Source organism: Rissa tridactyla, chromosome 3 (assembly GCF_028500815.1).
Source record: "Rissa tridactyla isolate bRisTri1 chromosome 3, bRisTri1.patW.cur.20221130, whole genome shotgun sequence".
In the NCBI taxonomy this organism is placed as follows: domain Eukaryota; kingdom Metazoa; phylum Chordata; class Aves; order Charadriiformes; family Laridae; genus Rissa; species Rissa tridactyla.
Genome location: NC_071468.1, coordinates 73,056,432 through 73,078,509, shown reverse-complemented (window position 1 = coordinate 73,078,509; position 22,078 = coordinate 73,056,432). Strand labels below are relative to the sequence as shown.

General features: G+C 38.5%; 1 protein-coding gene across 1 annotated transcript in view; it reads left to right on the top strand.

The window, feature by feature from the left end:
- Positions 1–357: 357 nt before the first annotated feature.
- The window catches only part of RFX6 (regulatory factor X6), a 38,028-nt gene continuing 16,307 nt past the window's right edge, over positions 358–22,078 (top strand). Inside the window, exons 1-6 of the mRNA XM_054196479.1 lie at positions 358–935; positions 2,651–2,774; positions 4,329–4,390; positions 12,185–12,262; positions 15,048–15,075; positions 19,971–20,078. Of these exons, the coding sequence (XP_054052454.1) occupies positions 358–935; positions 2,651–2,774; positions 4,329–4,390; positions 12,185–12,262; positions 15,048–15,075; positions 19,971–20,078 (978 nt within the window). The remainder of the gene's footprint in view (positions 936–2,650; positions 2,775–4,328; positions 4,391–12,184; positions 12,263–15,047; positions 15,076–19,970; positions 20,079–22,078) is intronic.

The window sequence follows — 22,078 nt, the reverse complement described above, 5'->3', positions numbered from 1 at the left end:
CCCCCTCGGCGGGCGCGGGGGAGCTGTCCTGAGGAGGGAGTGGCGCCCGCAGGGCCCGGCCGCCTCTGCCAGCAAGGGAGCCATGCCGCCTCCCGGCGAGGCGCCGTAGGGCACGCCCGTCCCCCGCCGCCCCCGCACCGCCTCTCCTCCCCTCACGCTGCCGGCCCCGGCGCTCGGCTGACACCGTCTCCCGCCGAGCTGCCAGAGCACCGCTCGAAGGTCCGGCGCCGCCCATGCCCCAGCCGGCGCCCCCCGCGCCCTAAGGCCGCCGCCGCCCCCGTCCCGTCCCGTCCCCTCCCGCCGCCCATGGGCGCCGCCTGCGCGGCGGCGGGGCAGACCAGGCGCCGGTGAAGGAGCATGGCCAAGGGACCCGAGCAAGAGGACGCCTTTCTGCACCTGCCGGCGGCGCAGGCCGTGCCCTCCGCCGCGCCGGAGGAGTGCTACGCCGGCTTGGTGGGCCGAGGCTTGCTGCCCTTCGCCCAGGAGGGGCTGTGCGCCGCGGCGGGCGCTCAGAGGGGGCTCCCGGAGCCGGCGCTGCCCGCCGGCATCAAGTCAGGTAAGCGGCGGGATGCCGGCAGCCGGTCCCTTGTCAGCCCCTGTCGCTGCTGCCCGGGGTCCGGCGGGGACGCGAGGCCGGGCGGTCGCGGCTCGACCCCCCGGGCTGTTAAACGGGCTCCCGCGGGGCCGCAGTGGCGCCGGGACGGAGGCGGCGGGTGTTGCCCGGCCCGTAACGATGCCTTCGGGCTTCTCTTCTTGTCCCTCCGCTGCCGGCGCTCAGAAACACGCTTCGGTAGCCAAACCCTCTCCTCGGAAGAAGAGGATGCGGATCCCGGCGACGGCGCGCTAAAAGCCGCCGAGCGGAGCCCGTCTGCGAAGAGGAGCATCACGCAGATCATGAAGGACAAGAAGAAGCAGACGCAGCTCACCCTGCAATGGTAGGCACCTGGCTCCGGCTCCGGCCCCCGGGCACAGCTCGGCCGGGACACCCCGCGTCTTCCCCGCCCTGCCAGCGGCGGGACCCGGCCGGCGGGTCCCTCGGGCCCGGAGAGACCCTTCTGTAAATGCTGAGCCGGCATGGAGGGTTACATCCCGCCGCTCTTTTAGAAATAGGTGTCATTTGTGGGGTTGTGGGATGTTCGGTTAGCTGGTTTTGGTGGTTTTTTGGTTGGGTTTTTTTTTTGGTTTTGTTTTGTTTGGGTTTTTTTTGTTTTGTTTTGTTGTTGGTTTGTTTTTTTTTTCCCCGAGTAGGGCTCGTCTACAAATGAGGACATCCACCTCCGAATTTCTGATTGATTTTTTTTAAATGAGCAGAGGTTTATCAGTTAACAGAAATCTCTGCCAGATTCTCACAGTACGTGGCTATTGACGAAATGTATCGAAAAAACGTAGAAATGAAACGTTACTTAAGAATGACATTAGTGAACGGGTGTTTTAATTATCCTTTAAGGCTATGGCAGTTTTTATGAATGGCTGTTTTAATTATCCTTTAAGGCTATAAAAGATTTTCACTGTCTTGTAATATATTTTTACATTGTATTGTACCATCCGTGGAAGCCCTAACTTTGCCTCATTTTATTTGGGCAAAAAATTACCCAAATAAGAGGTCAAATTCTGCAGTCATTAATTGATAAATGTTTCTATTAAATCACACTTGAAATTAACGAGGAGTGCTGTTGAATTAAATGGGAACTTATTTACCAAGTGCAGACTGTAAATCTAGATATTTGTTTTCCTTCCAACTGAAAAACGAGAGTAATCCAAATTACCCAGTTTCTTAGTCTAGTTTATGTCCAACTTCTGAGCATAAATTGTAAGGATTTGAGTCTGGTGAGTCAGTGCAAAATTATTCAGTATGCAGCGCTTACTACACAGTATTTTCTTACAGATTTGTGTAATTTGAGAAATACATTTATTGCATATCATCCCAGGATTGGCAAATAATGTAAACTGATAAAGAAAAGAAACAGGAAAACAGCGAAATACCCAGCTGTTACTGGTAGTTTAGGTGAAGACAGCCAGTTTTGTACTTCAGTTTTTAAAATTTTACTTTAATGACCATCACTAGGCACTTGTATTCTGTAAACTGATTTGGAAAATACATAAAAATGCACCCCCTTCAGAAAAAGCCAGTTCTTTGCTTTTCAGTGTGGTTCAGTCAAGAAACAGTTTCAGATCCATCATGGAAATTAAAAAGCAAAAGTAGGAAGAAAAGCGATGTTTGCCCAGGTGTTAAAGATACAGTAGGACAGAAGATGCAAGTTCAAACCCCTGCTCTATTCAAAGGACAGACTTAAACCGGAGTCTTTTGTAGTCAGTTAGTGCTCTTATTTTCAAAGCAAGGCTGGCTTTTAAATAATCACTTAATTATTTATGTAAAGCAAAAAAAGTCCAGACATTGAAAAAGATTCATTAAGAAAAGGAACCTGGCCCCAGGTTTTCCATATTCTGCAACTAACCTAAGCACCAAGTGTGGAGTCAGTCTGCAGTGTTTGTCTTCTCCGGGAGAAAGTCGTCTGTGTGCTTTTGTGGAATTCTTTGGTAAAATAAAAAAAAAAAAAAAAAAGAGGGCAGTACCAAAAACCAGAAGGAAAATAAAATCGGGAGACATGGCATGTTACTTCTTACTCTGGCAGCTTCTTTCCCTGTACAGGCTGGAAGAAAACTACATTGTCTGTGAAGGAGTTTGTTTACCAAGATGCATCCTTTATGCACATTATTTAGACTTCTGCAGAAAAGAGAAGCTGGAACCTGCCTGTGCTGCAACTTTTGGGAAGGTAAAGAGTAAATGCCTTCATAATTTGTTAGATTAATTCTGTGATAGAATCACAATTTAGTACACCTGAGTCAAAATTCTTCTCAAATTCACATGTTTTCTACTGTTAATGTACATGGAATCAGACTAAGTACACTGTTCCATCAGCTTTAGGAGGATGAATCTGAAATTCCCTTTGATTTATTGTTATTTCATACAAAAAAGGTATTCTCTCTGCGAGCTTTTTTTTTTTTTCCTTTTTGATGATGACATTAATAAGGTTCTTTCCGCAAACCCAGATCTGCCATGGAAGACACTTTTAATTATACTAAAGGCAGTGTAAAGTGAGATGTGACACAAGAAGCAATACAAGAAGGGGAATAAAAATTAATAACACAAAGAGCTCCTGAATGAAAAATTGTTGATTCATCCTCTTTTCTACCCTTCCCTACAATTAATCCTGAAAGCATTTAATGAAAGGGAGATGTGAACTCTCCAAATTAAATCCTGAGTAGTTGGTGAAACAGGAAACCAAAAATGCTTCAAGGATCATCTTTTTTTAAACACTACTGATCTAGTCGTTGTTCATACATAGCAAAATGCATTAATTTAATTAAATATTAATAATGGATTTAAAATCCAGTTCATAAAATGTTCTCTTACTAATTTTTTTTCTCTTGAATTGGGTATACTGAGAAAGTGTATGTCTAATTTTCATTACACAGTTTCAGTATAAATCAGGAAGACAACAGGCTTCTATTTAAACATTGTTTAGACAGTGATTTATCTATTAGATGTATCTATTAGATTTACCTCTATTACTGAATTACTTTTTTACTTAATAAACCTTTTGCCTTAAGCATCATTCTTTACAGGAAAAGAAGGACATTTTTAGGACACTAGTCTCAATCTCAGGAGTCCAGTGACAGAATGTTTTGCTTGACTTGGATTAAATCACATAATATGAATTTTTTATGTCCAGCGCAGAGCTAACAAACTTTCAGAGGGTTTCAGTGAGCATAAATATGTTTAAGACTGTCCAGCGCTTTGGTAGTGGAGGACACAGAAATACCCATGAGGCAAATATTTGCTTGCTTTAACCATCAGATCACACTTTTCAAATAAAAAATCAGTTTATTTTTCATTGTTTGCCTTTGAAAATAGAGTAGCTTGAGGCCAGATCTTTCCCTGGTTCTGTTTAGATCTCTGAAGCAGAAGATATGGTTGTACTTTAGGGACCTGAATGGGACAGAATTCTGGAAAGAAAACTAGATTTTATGTTGTAGAAGTGATAACAGAAAAGAAGAACAGGTGGGTTTATGGGTAGGAAGACTGGAGGTACACAGTGAGATGGAGAAGGACAGGAGGACCCCTGCAGAATAAAACATGCTTAGTTGTTTATGTTGTGACATAAGTGTCAGAAATATTTATTCATGGACTGCATTAGACCACATATTTACACTACAGTTTTTTCACTGAAAATTTTTCACTGAACACTGAAAATGTTTCACTACAGTTTTTCACTGCTAAGAACATATACCAATGTTAGAAATTAATACAGTTATTTTCTCTTTAGACCATTCGACAGAAATTCCCTCTCCTTACCACAAGGCGGCTTGGAACAAGGGGCCATTCAAAGTAAGGCACAATTTCCTACGTTTCCACTTACAGAATACATTCTAGGAATGACGTGTATTTCCATGCGAGTGATAACTTCCATGTACATGGTGCAAGTGATAACTTCCAGGTACATGATGAAACTGATAGAGAGTTTGAAAACATCACTGCAGGCATAATTTCTAAAATTAAACTGATTAAGCTTCTAAAACTTGACATTTTTTTACAGACATGCATTTGTTGCAAATATATGTCAAAATGATATATATTAAAAAAAATGTATAATACATATATTTTTGTTACAGCTGTTCATCTTTCTATAAATAATGTGCAACAGTATGGATTAATTTAAAGACACTAGAGAAAAGCATTGTCTTAAATTGAGAAGAAGGTGTACATCTGCTCTTTGTTGTGGGTAATTTATAAAAACTCAGAAAAGTACACAACCTATAGCGCAGTCCTTTCATAAATAATGCATCCACTTAATTTGCATATTTGATCTGTGGAATACTAGGCTGTGAGAATAGATTACAGATAATCATATATCACCTGTGGTGAAATTTTTATTAATTCTGGTTCTGGCACTATGCTTTTGGCCATGATAAAGTTATTGTAAAACTGTGGTGAACAGTGGTAACAACGTATTCTCTTACATCCACCCTCCCTCCTATGTCCTGATATTAAGACTGCTAAGAAGGACTGATGAGTTGTCTTCAATCTGATTTTGTTTTTTATCAGAACAATGCTACTTCTTAAGCAAATGAAAAACTGTGCGGTGTATTGATGTAAGGAATGTGGAGAAGTCAAAATAATGCTCTAGGGTATTGCTAGTCTCAGGCTACAAGTTAGGTAATTCTAGGAAACTTCTATCTCTGGGGAGTCACAAGTGCAACAGTTTTCTGTATCACCTCAAATCAAGACTGGCTCTGAGCTTTTCCAAGTCTTGTGCTTTAAATTGTTATTTCAGTGTTTATCAATATCCACTTTTAAAAAATATTTAAAGCTAAATACTGTGCCCACACCATTCTACATAAAATAGGACTAGTTAAATAATTTTTTTCTTTTAAAGCAACTCTCCAAAAACTTGCTGGTTTTCAATCCCAAATCAAATTTAGACCAGACCCTTATCTGTATTTTTCTATTGATTTCAAAACAGGTTTTCCTAAAAATAAAACATTGATATGTGGAGCAAATCAGGATAGATATTGTGTCCAGCTTTCTGTGTATACATTGAATTAAACATTTATTATTAATGCCTATATTTTAGGAGATGCATGCCTTTAAATACGTGAGTATCCCTAGGATTTTTCTCATGCTTGAAATTACAAATGTGTTTATGTGTTTACTGAATAAGGCTCATGAAACTATCCTTGACTTATAGAAGAAAGCACAAAGAATTGGTGGTTTACTGAAAGAAAACTAAAACCCAGAAAATTAGCAAAGAAACATTTTGCTAATTAATAAGATAGAAAACCAGAATATTGGTAATAATAGAAGAAACTCAAACATTGTGATTGTTTGGGAAAATCTTTATTTCGAAAGACTTAGCCTTCAAAGACAAAGTTACTCTTGCCTTTCAGTAATTTATACGAAAACTCAAAATGAAAGGAGACTGAAAAGGAAAAAGACCTACCAGATTGTGTTTTTTCCAAAGCGCTTTGCAATATATTAGGAATGCCTGAAAGATGCATTGTTTACTTTTATAATTTTGGCGGTTAGTTTGATGTTGTTATGCTTAGTTTTCTTCCTGCCTTAGAAATACAGGAAATAGCCAGTTGATTCCACCTTAGTATTGCTGAAGAATGCATTGGAGATGTCATTTGTGAATTTTAGGTTTTGTTGCGATATAAACGAAGGTGGGGAAGAATTTAAATTCCAAAGTTTTACAAAGACATTTTATTTCTTGAGTCTCGGGTATTTATTTTAAATAATCATTAATAAAAATAAAATCCAAAGGAAATACCTCCCCTTGCTTCAGCAGGGGGTTTGGGCTAGATGGTCTCTAGAGGTCCCTTCCAACCCCTACCATTCTGTGATTCTGTGAAATAAAACACATAAAATATTTTTCCTTTCTTAACAGAGGACAGTTCTTACATAGTTTCTGTGACAGCCTTACAAATTCATAATCCATTGATTTTTTTTCAGGAGAGAGTACACAGTCTGTATTGTATAGAGGAACACTGGAACTGAAGTTCATTTCTCTTTTTGTAGATGGCCTATAGGTGCTGAATAGAGGGGTTTTGAGGAGAGTTACTATTAGAAAGGTTATTTATAAGGTAAAAGAGGGATTTCATATATTGTCTGTTGTGAAGTTCAGCTATGGTTACAGGCATAAGCTGCTGTAGACTTAGTCAGCTTTGCAAATGGACATTTGCTGTATTCAACATTTTAAGAGATCTGGTGTTCACAGTCTGTGCAGGAATATTTGACAACCTACTAATTCATCAATGCCTTGGTTAAGTCTTAGGTTCATAACCCAACATATTTGCAGAAGCCCCTTTGAGTTATAATGAATGAGATAATATAAGGACAAAAGTCTCCCAAATGCTCATTTTATTTTTGATCTGACATATCTAATGAATTGATAAATAAGATCCAATCAAGATCCAGACTCCCAAAATGTATCATGTGTTTGCATAATTTAAAGCACAGTAAGTCAATGTCTATTAAGGAAAGGAGTATATTTCAAATCTAGTTTTTGACCTGAGAATCTAGCTACAGAATTAATTGTGTTGAAACATTTCACTATATTCCCCTTTTCTCTAAGACATTTAACAGTATTAGCACAGAAATATCTCATGCCCAACATTTCTTTGGCAGATCCCATATCCCTACTGACCTTGGTGGTATTATGTGCCATATTTTCATACGGATTAACTGTTCTTGAACAATTTCCTCAAAGGGATGAGGCATCAGCAGGTTTTGTTTGAACATCTGTCATTTGTTTCTCCTTATTTTTTTTCATCGGAGTTTTCCTCAGAGACTTTTCCTGTGCAATTCTCATTTCCACTAAGATACATTTACATTGTTATTGCTGTGCAAAAAGGACCTCGCAAAAGGCACAAGTGACAATATCTCCACTTCAGAGACTGAATACAGCAGGAAGTAGTCACAGAGAAGTGACAGTATAAATAATAATCTCTGATTCTCAATCTCTCTCTGATGTTGTGGACCATATTCCCCCCCAGACTCAGTGAGTAGCAAATTCATTTCTGCTTTTACGAGGTAGCAGCTAGTCACACAAATATCATTTACAGAAATATTTCCATTAAATTAATAAGCAAATTAATGGACTGTTCATAAGTTTCAGTAACTGTCTGGTTACCCTGTACTTTTATGTCAACAAGGACTCTAAATGTTGTAAGCTGTTTCTGTGTGAAGCAAAACTGGGTTACTGGGACTGGTAAGAGATACTTCATACTAGCAATTAAATCCTATTTTTTTTAAGCATGATAATGTAGTGACATTTTATTTCTGTTGTTGCTATCATTATTTCCATATAATGTTAGTAGGAGCAGTAACAGTATACAAACTATTCCTGACAGTGATGTTTCATATAGTAGTATTGCCTAGGAGCTCTGATCATTGTCCAGGGTTCTACTGAGCCAGATGTTGCAAAAGCATGAAAGGAAAATGGCAGTTCCTCTCCAATGGAATCATTATTCTTATATTGCAAAGAAAAGCTAACTCCCCAGGAACAAAGTGCCTTACTGGAGGCTGCGTGCATACACAGTGACGTATCGATAGAGCCTGGCTGTGATTAGAAGAAAGCAAAGAAAATCAGTTCACTTTTCCATCACCTTCAAGGTGACAGAAACTGTTTTCCTCCCATGCTGAAACAAGGCCAAGCTCTTTCTAGCATTCTCACAAGCATGAATTTGATTTGGAAACTGGATTTGGTGTAGGGTAGATATACAAATGTTAGTTCCTCCTCTGATTCCAAGCAACATTTGTGATCTTCAGTTCTGGGCAAAGGAGAGACTTAAAAATGGGTCTAATAAATACTAGAACTTTGATCCTCAGAGTCAGAGTGTCTCTCTGTGTGTTTACATCCGACAACCCATTTGTACAACAGTATCAATACTAAAACAGTCATTTAAATATTTGGCCAAGAAGGTACAACACATTGGACATAATTTTGTTAACAAAGCTCATTCAACTCTTATGCCCATGCTAATAACTCCAGATTGCTGAATGTAGGGGACGTTTTCTATATACCTGCTGAGTGGGAGAAGGCCCAGCACAACAAATATGTCAAACTGCTCTTAAATTAGTATTTCATAAGCAACAGTTGTCTGTGCAGCAGGTTCTCAATCCACTTTTTTGCATAGGTAATGTTGAACATACTGTGGTCACTGCTAGAATTTAGTTATAATCTTCATGGTACCTGAATTACCTGGAGCAGCTATTCAGCAAAATGCACATACTGCTCAGTCCATACACACAGAAGACTGTTTGAGCTCAAGTTACAATTTAATTTCTTTGCAGACTTTGATCAATGATGAATCTTAGCTTTTATCCATCATGTCTGAAAACTATTATCTTATTTATTAGGAGTGATTTAGTGGGTTAATAAAACTGATATGGCAGCTGGCCCCGTGATAACAAGTTATTGCAAGTCCCTGAACAGCTTAAGCCTATCATTTCCTTATCAGCTATCATTTGTGTCAGTGTATGCTAAAATCAGGGCTACTAGTTGCGTAGGAACATATGTCACAACAAACCACTGAAATTAAAAGAGGAAAGCAGTTCAGTTTGGTTTTTAAAAGGTTTGTTAAGAAAATTGAGAGTAAGTTCCTTATGATGACTGATTTCCTTGTATTAATTATACAATAGAAGTATAACATAGTAAAACACATATATACTGTACATGCGCATAGAACTATGCATATGAAGAGACAAAAAGAGGGTACTTGAAGTTGTAGGTTAAAGATGTTATCCGTGTGTTTGGGATGGATATGCTACTCTGAAAAGGGAGTCCAAAATAATCTGTTTTGCTAATGAATTTGGTTTATAAAAGAATAAAAATCTTTATACCTTATTACTCTGTGGTGTATTCCAGACAGAACTTGAAAAGTACAGATTATAATTTTTTTAATTGCTTCTGTGTCATGACTGGAAAGCTGTATTTTTTAGAAGTCAGAATGATAACTGCTATGCCTTTAAGACACACTGAATAGGTACTGAAAATATCTATTCTTTATATAACAAAATGTGGCAATGGTGAATTCTGATATCTTGGGGCATTTCAGAGCAGGGCCAAGTATTTTTCCTACTACTGGAAACCTGGGGATCCAAATCATACAACATTTCCCGTTTCTAGCCCAAATGTGTTAATATTGAATTAGATGTTGAATAACCTAGATATCGAATTCTAACTTTGTAAAGAAGTAATGCCTTTCCTTGGTCTCTGGCCCACTCCAGCTTTAGCAGGAGGAGATTCCAAATTTGTGGTGAAAGTGTGAAGTTTTATTTTTAGAATTTAAAAAATAGCATGCGATTGAAACTGGGAGACTTAGGGTGTTGGAATGAGATGTAGGCAACTGCTTGCTTACATCGTGAATGACAAATGTGCAGATAACATTGTTAAAGAAGCAGTCACAGCTCTGTTTTGTTTTGCATCCTGTTCAATGCATAACCTTTCCAATGTCAAGACTAAGTAAATGCTGTTATTTCAAAGAATCCATACATGTGTATTTTTAGTACCTCTTGTGTCACATCTAAAATTACTTTGTTTTTATGAAAGAAGAAGAAATGTTTGTGCCTTTAGCATTTTTGTCAAAACTCTGTCAAATATTAGGAGTTTCCAGATCCAGGTCTTTTGCCTAAGTCTACATGTTTAATACTCCTAAACCAAAACTAGTGGTTGAAAGCCTTCAAGACTTTAATTCACAACATAGATGACACAGTACTGTATGTGAAATGGTCAACTGTCTAGCATTATGACATTTAATGAAAGGTCCTATTGGCATCCTAAACCACCTTGAGGTGTCACTTTGGTTTGATCAGCCAACTCTGACTGTAATGGATAAAAAGGGGACTGTTATCAGCAGGTGGTCCTGCATCTGAGCTTCTGAATATTAACAGGTATTTAAAAATGGTCAGTTCACCCCATCACCTTCCCTCAGAAAAGCACGCTTAAGAGGCAAGAAAACTAACAGTAAAGAAAGAGGTGAGAAACTTTTGGCCTTCCGATGGGTCACCAGGTGCCCCTGCGATCTAGTGGTGTTATGTGGACTCATCAGTTTCAGGCAAAGAGTAAAAGCTGTGATGCCACTATGCAGCCACTTTCTGTAATGTTTCTTGGCTGTAAAATCCCGAATGCACACAACAGACTGTCCAGAAACAGAATGACTATTTCAGCTGAGTTTTTCAAAGCTACCTAAGCTAAGCAAATATATCACCCTAATGAACATTTTCTTGAATATTGTTTGTATCTGATGCCTTTAACCAGCTTTGTAAATATAAAGCATTTGAGGGTTTTGTTCTTATCTGTGACTGTCCCATACAAGAAGAAACAGTAATATTGTGATTTTTTTCTTTAATGGGCATCACCAAGAACAGCAGAGATGAGCTGAAAGCTTTTGTTCATGTGTTCTATGAACTATTTGCAGGGTGCTTTGTGTCTTAAGAGTGCATGTCTTCAAGCTTTTGAGATGTTTCAGTGAAATTGAGGCAATGTGTTGCAAAGCATTACCTCCATGTTACGCGTGCTTTAAGTGCCATATACTTGAACTACAAGTGTTACTTTGAAGCAGTTCAGTTACACCAGCTGCTATGGTATTTTCAAGCTAACTCTGGTAAAAAACAAATGATCCTGAGTATACTGCCCGTAAGATTCTTAGACAAATTTGGTTTAACGCAATCAGTTTTAAAATCTATTGAGTGAAATTTTTTAAGACAGGGCCTATCACCTTTGATAGATGAACTCAAGCAAACTTTGCTATGACTGGTAAGAAATAGCTGCCCTCAGCTTGCTCTCCTGCCCTTCTCCTGAAGGTCACTTCTTTTGTAGTAAAATCAGTGCAAAGCACTAAGTATCTACTGCATAGTCAGTTTTCTTAGCACCAGCCCGCCCTCTTTAGTGTCTTTGGTTAAGGTGTTGGGCTCAGCACTGCAGAGGCTGAGCGATAGGCACATTTCCTTTTTCGAGCTCTATTGGCAGTAGTAATCTCCAGGAGAGCTGCAAGGGAGACAAATGTGTATGAGAATGGCTTAAGTAGCTAAATAACTCAGCTGAGTTGGTCAGCCTACAACCTGGGAGAAGAATTAATGAATGAAATGTTAGCATTTTTAGTCATAGGAGGCTGAACACTAATTTATAGGGCACAATGGTGAGTTACTTTCACAGAATCACAGAATCACAGAATGGTAGGGGTTGGAAGGGACCTCTGGAGATCATCTAGCCCAACCCCCCTGCCAGAGCAACTGAAGAGTGCTCTGCGAGACTGTCTAAATATAACAGTGGTAAGCCTAATAAAATAAACCTGATAGATCAAACCCAGCACCCTTTCAACAAAGTAAAATGAAAGGGAATGCACATTAGGGAAAAGAGATGTAACATGTTTCTAGGAGATTTGCTGTGCCGGGTGCTTTCTTGTAAAAGAGAAAAAGTTTTAAATTTAGAGATCATAGCCTTGAATTTTGGATCAAATCATGACAATACTGTTTTCTGTGAACCAGATATTGTTCCATGTCAGTGAAAGGAATTGGTAGACACTGTTAAGAAAAGTTTTCAGAAAGCATTGAAAATCAATTTGACAATTTGCTTTACATGACTTGTCACTCATAAACACTCCTCTTTCTTTTCCATAGGTATCACTATTATGGAATTGGCATTAAAGAAAGCAGTGCATACTACCACTCTGTGTATTCTGGAAAAGGCTTAACCAGGTACAACATAACTTCTGAGATTTAGACAGTGAAGATCTAACTTTAAGCTTGCCTTAGGAAGGTATTTGTAGGACACTAACTTTTGTTGATACCAAAACTAGTATTGCTGCATATCTCAATGTCTGGCATTCCTAAATTTAAGTAGCAGTTTGCTCCCAAAAGAAATCAGTTTTGTTTTAAGAGGCTGATCTAGATCTTTTACTAGTGTCTTCCAGTATGGCCCCACCACAGTCAGCATAGACTTGCATCAATTTATACCAGCAGAGGATTTGTTCAAGTTTGTGTAAGGCAGCAAAACACCCTTTCCAGAACACTTGTCTCATTTTGTTTACTTGTGTGTCACCCTCTGAGTTCTTTCCCCAGGACAGCTTCCCATTATGAAATGTCTGGAGTATGGTGTGAAGCTGGCACCTGTGGTCAGGAGGGAGGGGTCAGTGTAGATTAATATTTACAGGTCCTTTGACTGGCTAATATCAGTTTAAACCTAACCCAGGAAGCTCTAATTATATTTATTTAAGGGACAGCTAGCAGGATCAATACGTTACGATAGCTGCCTGTTGGTTTGCCAAAGATTAATAGTTCGTAAAACAAATGTCTCTGTTCACATATGGCTTGAATGACGGCTTTCATTGTCTACAACAGTATAAGTGGGGACTCTAAGAAAGGAAGGGAATAAATGAGTTTATAATCACACATAGAAAATTCAACGGCTGGCAGATTTAACTTATATCCAAAGAGACTTTTTCCAATCAATAGGACAAGTGTAAAAATTGAGGGTAATGTTGCCAATGATGCTTAAGAGGAGGGGTCTCTCCACGGCAGGACCTAAGGTATAATAGACTGGAATATGCCATTTCCTTGTCCAGTATTTATCCAGAGCTGCGGAGGTGTTGCTGGTACACAGCTAGATGAGGTTCTTTCATAATACAGAGTTATCTTGAACAAATTGCTCATTTAATGGACTAAAAGGCAGTTATTTTCATTTAAGGGAATATAATCACTCTTACTTCTCAGCTTTGTGTCGGCCAGTGCCCTGTCATGTAAAGCTCTGTCCTTGCACAATCTAGCAGCAATGAATGCAAAGAAAGTGGTGGTTCTGCAAAATTCCCCATGGCTGGTTTTCCGATGGTATACACTCACATAAAGATGGCATAGATACTCTCTAAGATTTTCAGAAGTACTCACTAGATTCACTAGTTAGAAACCGTTTCTTTGTGTTAGGACTTGTGGTCTCATGTAGAAATGATTCCTGGATCAAGCTCGGGGCAGAAATAAGCGGGAAAAATATACGGGCTGATAGTGGTAACAGATGACACTGTGCCTGTGCACAAATATAGGCATATGGAGGCCTTTACCACAAGGCTTGCATGTTAGGTGGCAGCTTTTCAAAACATTAAAGGGGCAATGGGCCTCAATTTAGTTGCCTAAATACAGGCCTCTACTGCCATTTCAAATTTAATTGGCATACGTGTGTTAATATTTAGGTAATTGAGCTGAGTACAATAGTCCTTAAATGCAGGGTTGCAGATGCCTGAATCCCTAAATTCCACTGTAAATTTGACCTCCCAGTTCCTTTAAATATCAAGCCTTCCACAGGGAAAGGTGCATACATAACACCAAAAATTATTAGAAGCCAGAGCACTGTGTGAAGGGTAGCTTTAGCTAGCAGTTAAGGCCCTGGAGGAGCAATGCTAGCAGATGCTGCCTCATGCTTTTGCTATACATTCTGTGTACATTTTGCTGCACGTGTGGAAATCCAATCCATAACAAATACATCCAGCTATGAAGCTAATTAGCTCCACATTGTAATCAACTGAGTGATGCCTTCTTTCATACTCATCTATCAACAACCAAGGGAACACTGCGGGTAACTCATGCTGGATCATCGTGTGATGGGAACTGTCAGGTGCCTTTGCCTGGCCTGGACAGGAGGAATTCCACAACCGCTCAGCTTCTGGTTTTCTGTCCTGCCTGCAGAGCATCTCAACAGCAAGAAATCACAATATTGCCACTAATAATTATAAGACATCATGTTGCCCAGGGTATCTTATCAGTTAGCAGCTAGCAGAACAGGAAATAACAATAATCAAATAACGTTTATCATTATACTGGTACATTACAATGTCTATCATTACACATTCTCTAGTTTAGTAGTTATAATCTAAAATGTGTGCTTTCTAATTTCCGCACTGAAGAATTGCCTGATAGTCCAATGACTTCATTGGGCATCTCTCAGTTGGACTCTTAATAGGACATTTAGTATATTGCGACACATTTTTGACAGTTAATGAATCTTTGAGCTCAGAAATGCATTTCACCTGCATCTAAATTGATATGATTTCTTCATTTTCCTGAGAAGTGTAAATTCTAGGTATATTTTTTCTGCTCTGAATTTACTCAGCCGTATCAAAAACTTTATGTATTTCCTCATAAAGACCTTATGGACTTGCACCCTTTTGATATTTTTGAAGCTGCAAAGATGCAAAGAAAAAAATGAACTTTTATCAAAGAAAAACACAGGGTTTATGCTTTACTATTTGGTCAATGATCTGAATCTTTGTGTTTTAGAAGACACCAGTAGGTTCCCTGATATCCTTAGGCACTTGCAAACCAATGGAAGAAGTTAAGAAAAAAACATTATTTTTATTATAATTACATTTGGAGAAATGTCATCATTTTTATTATTGATCTATTTTACATATCTATTTTATATGTGTGTATATATATACAAACTCTAAAAATGTTCTGCTTATGAAAAAATAATCAAATGCATTTATTTTCAAAGGTTCTCTGGAAGCAAGTTAAAGAATGAGGTAAGCGCTGTAGTCTTTTCTTTCACTTCTGTTCTAATCCAAATATTATGTGATGTACGATTTTCTTCACATTAATGTCCTTGAAAATTACAGCAATATTTTTCATTAAAGATTAGACTGCATAACCTTTTTTTCATGAAGCTGAGTATTTGTGCCTCTAAATATTCAAAGGAAAATAAGATTGGAAGGCACCTTCTGGGTTCCTGTTCCAATCCAGTTCCAAATAACCACAGAGGTTTATAATAGACCCTCTTAAGAAAAGGGTCAAGCTCTAGCTTAATTTTCTGCATCCATTACTTTTGCAGGAAGGCTTTTTCAGGATCTCATTTGTCTGACTGGAAGACAAAATATATTTTTTTTAACAAACTGAATTTTATAGCTCCTGGTCAGGATTGTCTTTCTCAATTTTTTGCTCTTTGTGACATTTCCCTGTGATACGTCTTTTTGCTGCTTTTGCTTGCTAGGTGGAACAAGCAGCAGTTTTTAGTCACTTCTGATCAGCCTTACAAGTTTTCACTGTAGTTGTTCCAATTGGAATATCTTTATAGAAAAAAATCATAAAGTCTTGCAAATGGCATGTCTCCAACCTCTATTGGAAATATCCCTTGTGACAAACACTAGAACTGAGGGTTGGGGTTTTTTCGTTGGTTGAGGTTTTTTCCCCACAGGTCGCCTACGTTTTCACTACTGTATACTATGGTATATGGTATAGTATACTATACTATGGTATAGTATACACTGTCATTCTGGTCGTGTTTATACTAGAAAATTACATATAATTGTACATTGAGGGTTAAGGATTGCTCCCAGGATTGTTCTTTGACACTGAGTTCAACTGGCATGGAATAGCCTGCACCCATGTTATTAAACTCCTGAACCTACAAAACAGCATAGGCACATCTCAGCCACATGGCCTTGGAGAAAAGTGCCTAGCATGCGGTAACTGTTGCAGCACGACTAGGAATTGTTTAGGAGACTGCTAATTGGCATGGGTCAGAAGAATACCAGGGGCCATTCTGAATAATACTGCCAGTATTGCCTGGGAACGTTCCCTGACACCGTTTAATTTACTACACTAAATATACCCTCAGCGATCAACTGATACACAGCAAGTCTTTTGCCTTTTTCATTTCCAGATAAGCAGCTCCTAGCTGATAGCAGAAATTCTTATTGGTCGCTGAGGGTGTAGCTTTGCTCTATTGATTTTCATCCCCTTTATTGCCATTATCTCAAAGCCATCCAGGCCTTTCTACATGACCTCTTAGTCGTCTTCTTTATTGCCGATTTCACTAGCTCGTCAGCCGGTTTAATCTATGAAATGTTCAATGAGATCAGCCCCAAGCCTAATCTTTGAGAATCTTCACTTCAATCCCTTTTCAACCCAATAGTTTCCCTGTCAACACAACTTGTTAGCATTTCAGCTAGAGTCAGTTTCTTAAACATTTTACATTCTTGTACTAATCCCCATTCTCACCAGCATAACTAATCATTTCCCATGGTGACACCACGTCAAGTATTTTAGTGAGGTTCAGATAGATTAGATCTGCTGCATTTTCCCTGTTTAGATAATCAGCTATCTTATCAAAAAAAGATCATGCTATGCCATGGGATATCCCCGACATATTCATGAGCACTACTACAGCATTCATTATTTCAGAGTTTGGGGATGGAAAACTTCTGGTTCCCTTCGCATAGATGAATACACATTTACTTCCGTCTCTGATGTGGCATCCCCAGTCTGTTAGAGAATTGACATAAACCTGGCTTGTTTCTTCCCCAAAGTTCAATACCTTGATCCTCCCAGAGAAAGAATCATAGAGAAGTTGGTGGAAATAAGGGTGAAAGGGCACATTGGTATGAGTTTTTCATTGTCTAGCTCTCTGTTTTCTGAAATTATTCAGTCAGGTCTTAAAAGAAAAAAATGTCTTTCATGGTCAAAACCGAATTTTAACAAACACAGCGTACTGAAAATTTGGCAGTACACGTTCCATTAAAGCCAACAGGTGATACACCTTTATTCATTTGCTGGAAGTACATGCAATTAGATATTCCAGAAAGATTTACAATGATTGCATAAGGTGTAATTCTCAGTAGGAACATAAAGACATTGAAAAGATGTTAAAGCACTGATTGTCCAAATATACTGAGTAAATGGCATTTGAATGAACACTTATTGAGTGCCAGGGACACTGTTTACTTCTGGTATGTTTTATCACATTTTCTAGTATTCTCTCTGTAGGGGGAGATATCAGCAAATTCTTTTATCTAAACCAGTTAGTGCACCATTAGAGTCTGCATGGTTAATTAGGCAGATAATATTACTGTCATTATCTTAATGTTAAATGGCCATTAGAAACAGATGGCATTAAATTGAAAGGGCAAGTGGCAGTGGGTTAAAATATTAAGTCTAAAACTGAGGTACAGTCATATAAGTCCATTAGCAAGGTAAAAAACATTGCAGATTATCTTCTTTTAAACCTCCCACCACCATCCCTGCCTTCTTTTAAATTAACTAATCCCTTTTAATCAGAGCTTTTAATATATTTCACGGGTAATTGCGTAATAAAATCATTGAGATTACTCCTGTTATTAGAAAAACAACAAACCTCCTGATACTGATAGGCAATTATAAAACTGCAAAAGTATTGACACACAAAAGTACTGTAATTTCTTTGACTTAGAGCTTTATATGTATTTGAATAGTAGATAGCACAAGCAAAGCGTGTTTACGTAATGTATACTTTCATTCCTTGCTGTCTGTTTTGGCAGACATACCACCCTATAAAAATAGGGATGTATATATGGTGAAAAAGTCAATTATAGCTATAGTTTTCTGAATTCAGTATTTGAGAGAATTTCACTTGAAACTGACCTCTGCTTGGTGAGTCAATGTATATAGGAAAATACTCCCTTTTGCACACTTTTACACTATACATTACACTATATACCTGCTATTCCCGCTTCAGTGAAATCTGACTGTATGCAAAGGGGTAGGAAAAGGCCACTGGAAGTACTGCCTAGTGCGCGTTCATAAGTTCCATCCATTAGTACAAAGGGAATCTGCACAGAAGTAGTAGATTTACTGCAGGAATATGCAGAAGACCTGCTCAAGGGTCCATACACTGCCTTGATGTAAGGACTGAGTGGGCAAAAATGGAACAAAGGGTTTCAGGCAAATAGTCTTCTCTAGGTTTGAATGCAATCCTGTGAGAACAGGACAAGTACAATTCAGTCAGTAGGGACAGAATCATCATACAGATTTTGTTGTTTCTCTTGAGGATGAGGATTTCATCTTAGTTGTATCATTTGAAAGCTTCATAAGCGTAATGTGTGCATTATAAATATAAGCATAGTAACATTATATCAGTAAAGAATATGACTGCTCAGCCTTAATGAGAAGTAGACTAAATCAGATTTTGTGACAATATTAGGTTAGGAGTCTAAACAAGGCGTGATTTACCATGTATTGCCTCACAGTCAGCATCCCCACATATCAGGCTTCTTGTTGTTTCATCCTTCAATCCCATCTCTCCAAAGGCTAGCATCTCATAATTATTCAAGATCTTTTCGCAGTCTGTAACTAGTACAAGATGTGTCTATGATATTTCAGAAGTCACAAGTTAAAAAGGCTTAAGAACTCTAAGAGCTGCAAGGAACTCTCAGATCAGCAGAATTTAGGATAATTCAGGAGAAATTTATCTTGTCTCCAGGTCAGCATTCACTGTTCCTCAACAAAGTAACTGGAGAACACCAAATGGCTGGGAATGTCATTCTTACTGAGATATCAAACTGTGATCATATTAACAGATGCGTTTTTTATTTCCCTTTTTTGTTGCTAAAGTTAGCAAGAGAAAAATTATTTATTCCCTTCCTTTAAGTCCCTTTGAAACTGCATTTCCTTTTTCCAGGCTCAGGCTGTGATCCTGGATTTGGAACTTTGGGACTGAGTTTCTGTACAGGATTTTTTATATTGTGTAGACCTGTGACTGTATGTGCCTATGCTACCCAGCATAGTTTTATTCTTCCTTACGGACAAAAGCAAAATGCTCCAAAAGTATTCACAGAACCAAGTCTAGTCTCTGAGATGAATGACCAAACTCTCAGCCATTTCAACAGAGCAGGAGAAAGCTAGCTAAAATTGGTGGCATGCCCCGGGAGGGCATGCAGCTCAGCATCCTTCATTTTTCCTGCAAAGCTCTTGGTACAGGTGTGTTTATGTGCCTATCTGTTTTAACACAATAGGACACAGCACTGGAAGATATTTTCTGGGCCTTCATGTCAAGTCTGCCAAAATCAGAGAGAGCTATACAATAAATACATAGTTCAGAAGTGTCCACAGACCCTACATACCATGACATCCATAATGCTATAAAATATTATCAAACTTTATGATAAACTAAAATAGTTATTACCATAGTAAAGCAGCAGAAATCACTGTTGCCATGCTATTAGAGCAGGAAGAGAGCAAGGGAGAACAATAATATCACCAGTAGCCTAGATCCTTGCACTAGAAAGATACATATTAAATAAAATTTAGGGTCTCCCTGAAGATATAACAGTCCATACTGCAGAGGAGAGCATCAGACTGTATTCTATTTTAAACCTAGATTAAATTCCAAGTTTATAGAATTCCATGAAGTAATGTGGCTCAAAAGCTGCATGATTCTGAAAACTGTATTTGGTGGGGTTTAGATCTAGACACATATTTAATTACCTTCCTGAGCTGGAATCCAGATTTGGATAAGCATCAATATTTTGGAAGGATTATCTGAATGTAAATATTCTGGAACATTGAGAGACTCATGAGATAATATACAAATTTAGAATGACTTGTTGGTTTCAGTTGAATCTATATTAGCTACTTAAATGTTCCTGTTTTTTCGCTTCCATTTCAGGGTGGTTTCACTCGTAAATATTCTCTGAGTTCCAAAACTGGAACTCTCCTCCCAGAGTTTCCAAGTGCTCAACACCTTTTGCTTCAAGGGTGCCTTTCTAAAGACAAGGTAAAATGTGAGCTACTTCTCTTCCGACTTACAGATCAAAAATTACCACAGAATGTTTCTTCATATCTTAGCCTTTGAGGTATTGACATGAAAGAGCCAGAAATGTCCATAATCAAACAGAGGTGACTGATTTATAGAGGGGGCAAACCTTTACTAACACCGATTAACTGGCTTTCCACTGGAAAGGTGGTTGAATTATTTACCTATTAACTGACCTAGTATTTTACAAACTGATGGTATGTAAGACGAGGAGAGCAAAACAAATAACTGAGAGTTGTATTCATTCCAAATACCTTTGGATTTCAGGTAAATTTTGTTCTGATTAGATCAGAACAAATAATTCACAACAAATAATTAGATGAACTTTACTCTCTTCCATTAATTGTTTGGAAAGAGACTGTGAAAATCTAGGCGTATGTGTGTCTTTTATTAAAGTAGTAAAATCATATTCCTTAAGTTGGTACTCAGTACTGCTCATCTTAAGGGTAACTCTTTAGTTAGAAATGTTGCTGGTTTATGTCTTGACTGCTTGTATGTTATGTTTGTGTTGTTTCTGGTCACATTACAGGCTGCTACACCCCTGAACTGTGCTAGAAACCTTTTGGTACACATTGTGAACTCTCCAGTTTAGCCTCCAGTGCAGGTCATGATGGTGGCTGTCTTGAGATATGTTGCTTTAAAGCTTTTTGTTTTATGAGCCCTGCCTCTTAAGTTTGTTCTGTGAAAGTGGTGAAACCTAGGAATCCTGTTCTGAGGAGCTAAACAAAAGGAGCCATCTGTAGTACAGAGATCTTAGCTTTAGTTCCTAAAGAAAGCCCAAGAACTGGTGTACTCAGCAGTGTGCATCATCTGCTATGTTAGTCTCCATCAGTGAATTGACATCTCTCACATATACGACATTCTTGGAACATTTAAATCTGAAGAGCATTTGACCCAATGCAGCAGTGTAAGCAATCTTTTACCACTCCAACTGAAAAAAAGAATGCAACTCATTTTGTCTTCATTCTTGGGTCAGCAACATGCAATTGCTCTGGTCTTGGGACCAGATGCCAGGAAGGCCCAGAGGGTGACTCTGTCTGGGGACAGACTCATGGAGTTATGAGAAGACTGTGGGAAGAGGGATGAATTTCTGTGTGTATCTCTGTTTCCTTGCTGCTCCGTCCTCATTCCTTGTTCTCTTTTTTGCTGTTTTATTTCCTTACTGTCTTTCCATTCCTTCAGATTATCTGACCAAGGCTTATTGAACCCAAGATATTTAGGTACTCTGTTGAAGAGAGCCCATACGTGAAGTTTGACTCCTACATTAAACTCCTTAGAAATTGCATGCAGTGGAAGTCTCTCCCATGAATGTAGCAATCTGCACTAAAATAGATTGGTATTTTCTGCATTTTATGTTTCTGAAGAAAACTTACCCAAACTTTAAATTTCCATCAACCCCTTCCAAAAAAAGTCTTTAAAATGTTCTTGAATGAAAGAAATGTTCTTTGCCATTGTTTTTAAAAGATAAGTAGCTACAGAAGCAGCTCTGAAAGTCAGCAAGGTCTGTTTTCAAAGAAATCTGTATGCTAAACCTATTGAAATAAGGTGATACTAGGTTCATTCAAAACCTGGTATTGGTTTGCCAGAGAAGTTCACAAGCTGTAACAAACTTTCTGTGATTCTGGACCATGAGAATGGTTTTGCTAGCATTTTCCTTTCCTTAAAATACTTTACAAAATTATAGTTTTATACTTTCCTACAAATTTAAAAGTTTACTGCCATTTTTGAAAAAGTTATTAAAATAAGGAAACACTCCACTCAGATAAATTAGCCCGCTGAGATGAAAGAGAGTTCTGCTTTTTAAAGTTCAGTTCGTGTAAGGCAGTGATTAAACTTTGACCAAATGACTGGCAGCTATTTTCTCATTTGTCCAACTAGATGATGTTTCAGAACACTCATAGACGCCTATAGTAGCCTAATGATTAACTTGCACTACTCTTTGGGATTAATCTTAGCTTCAG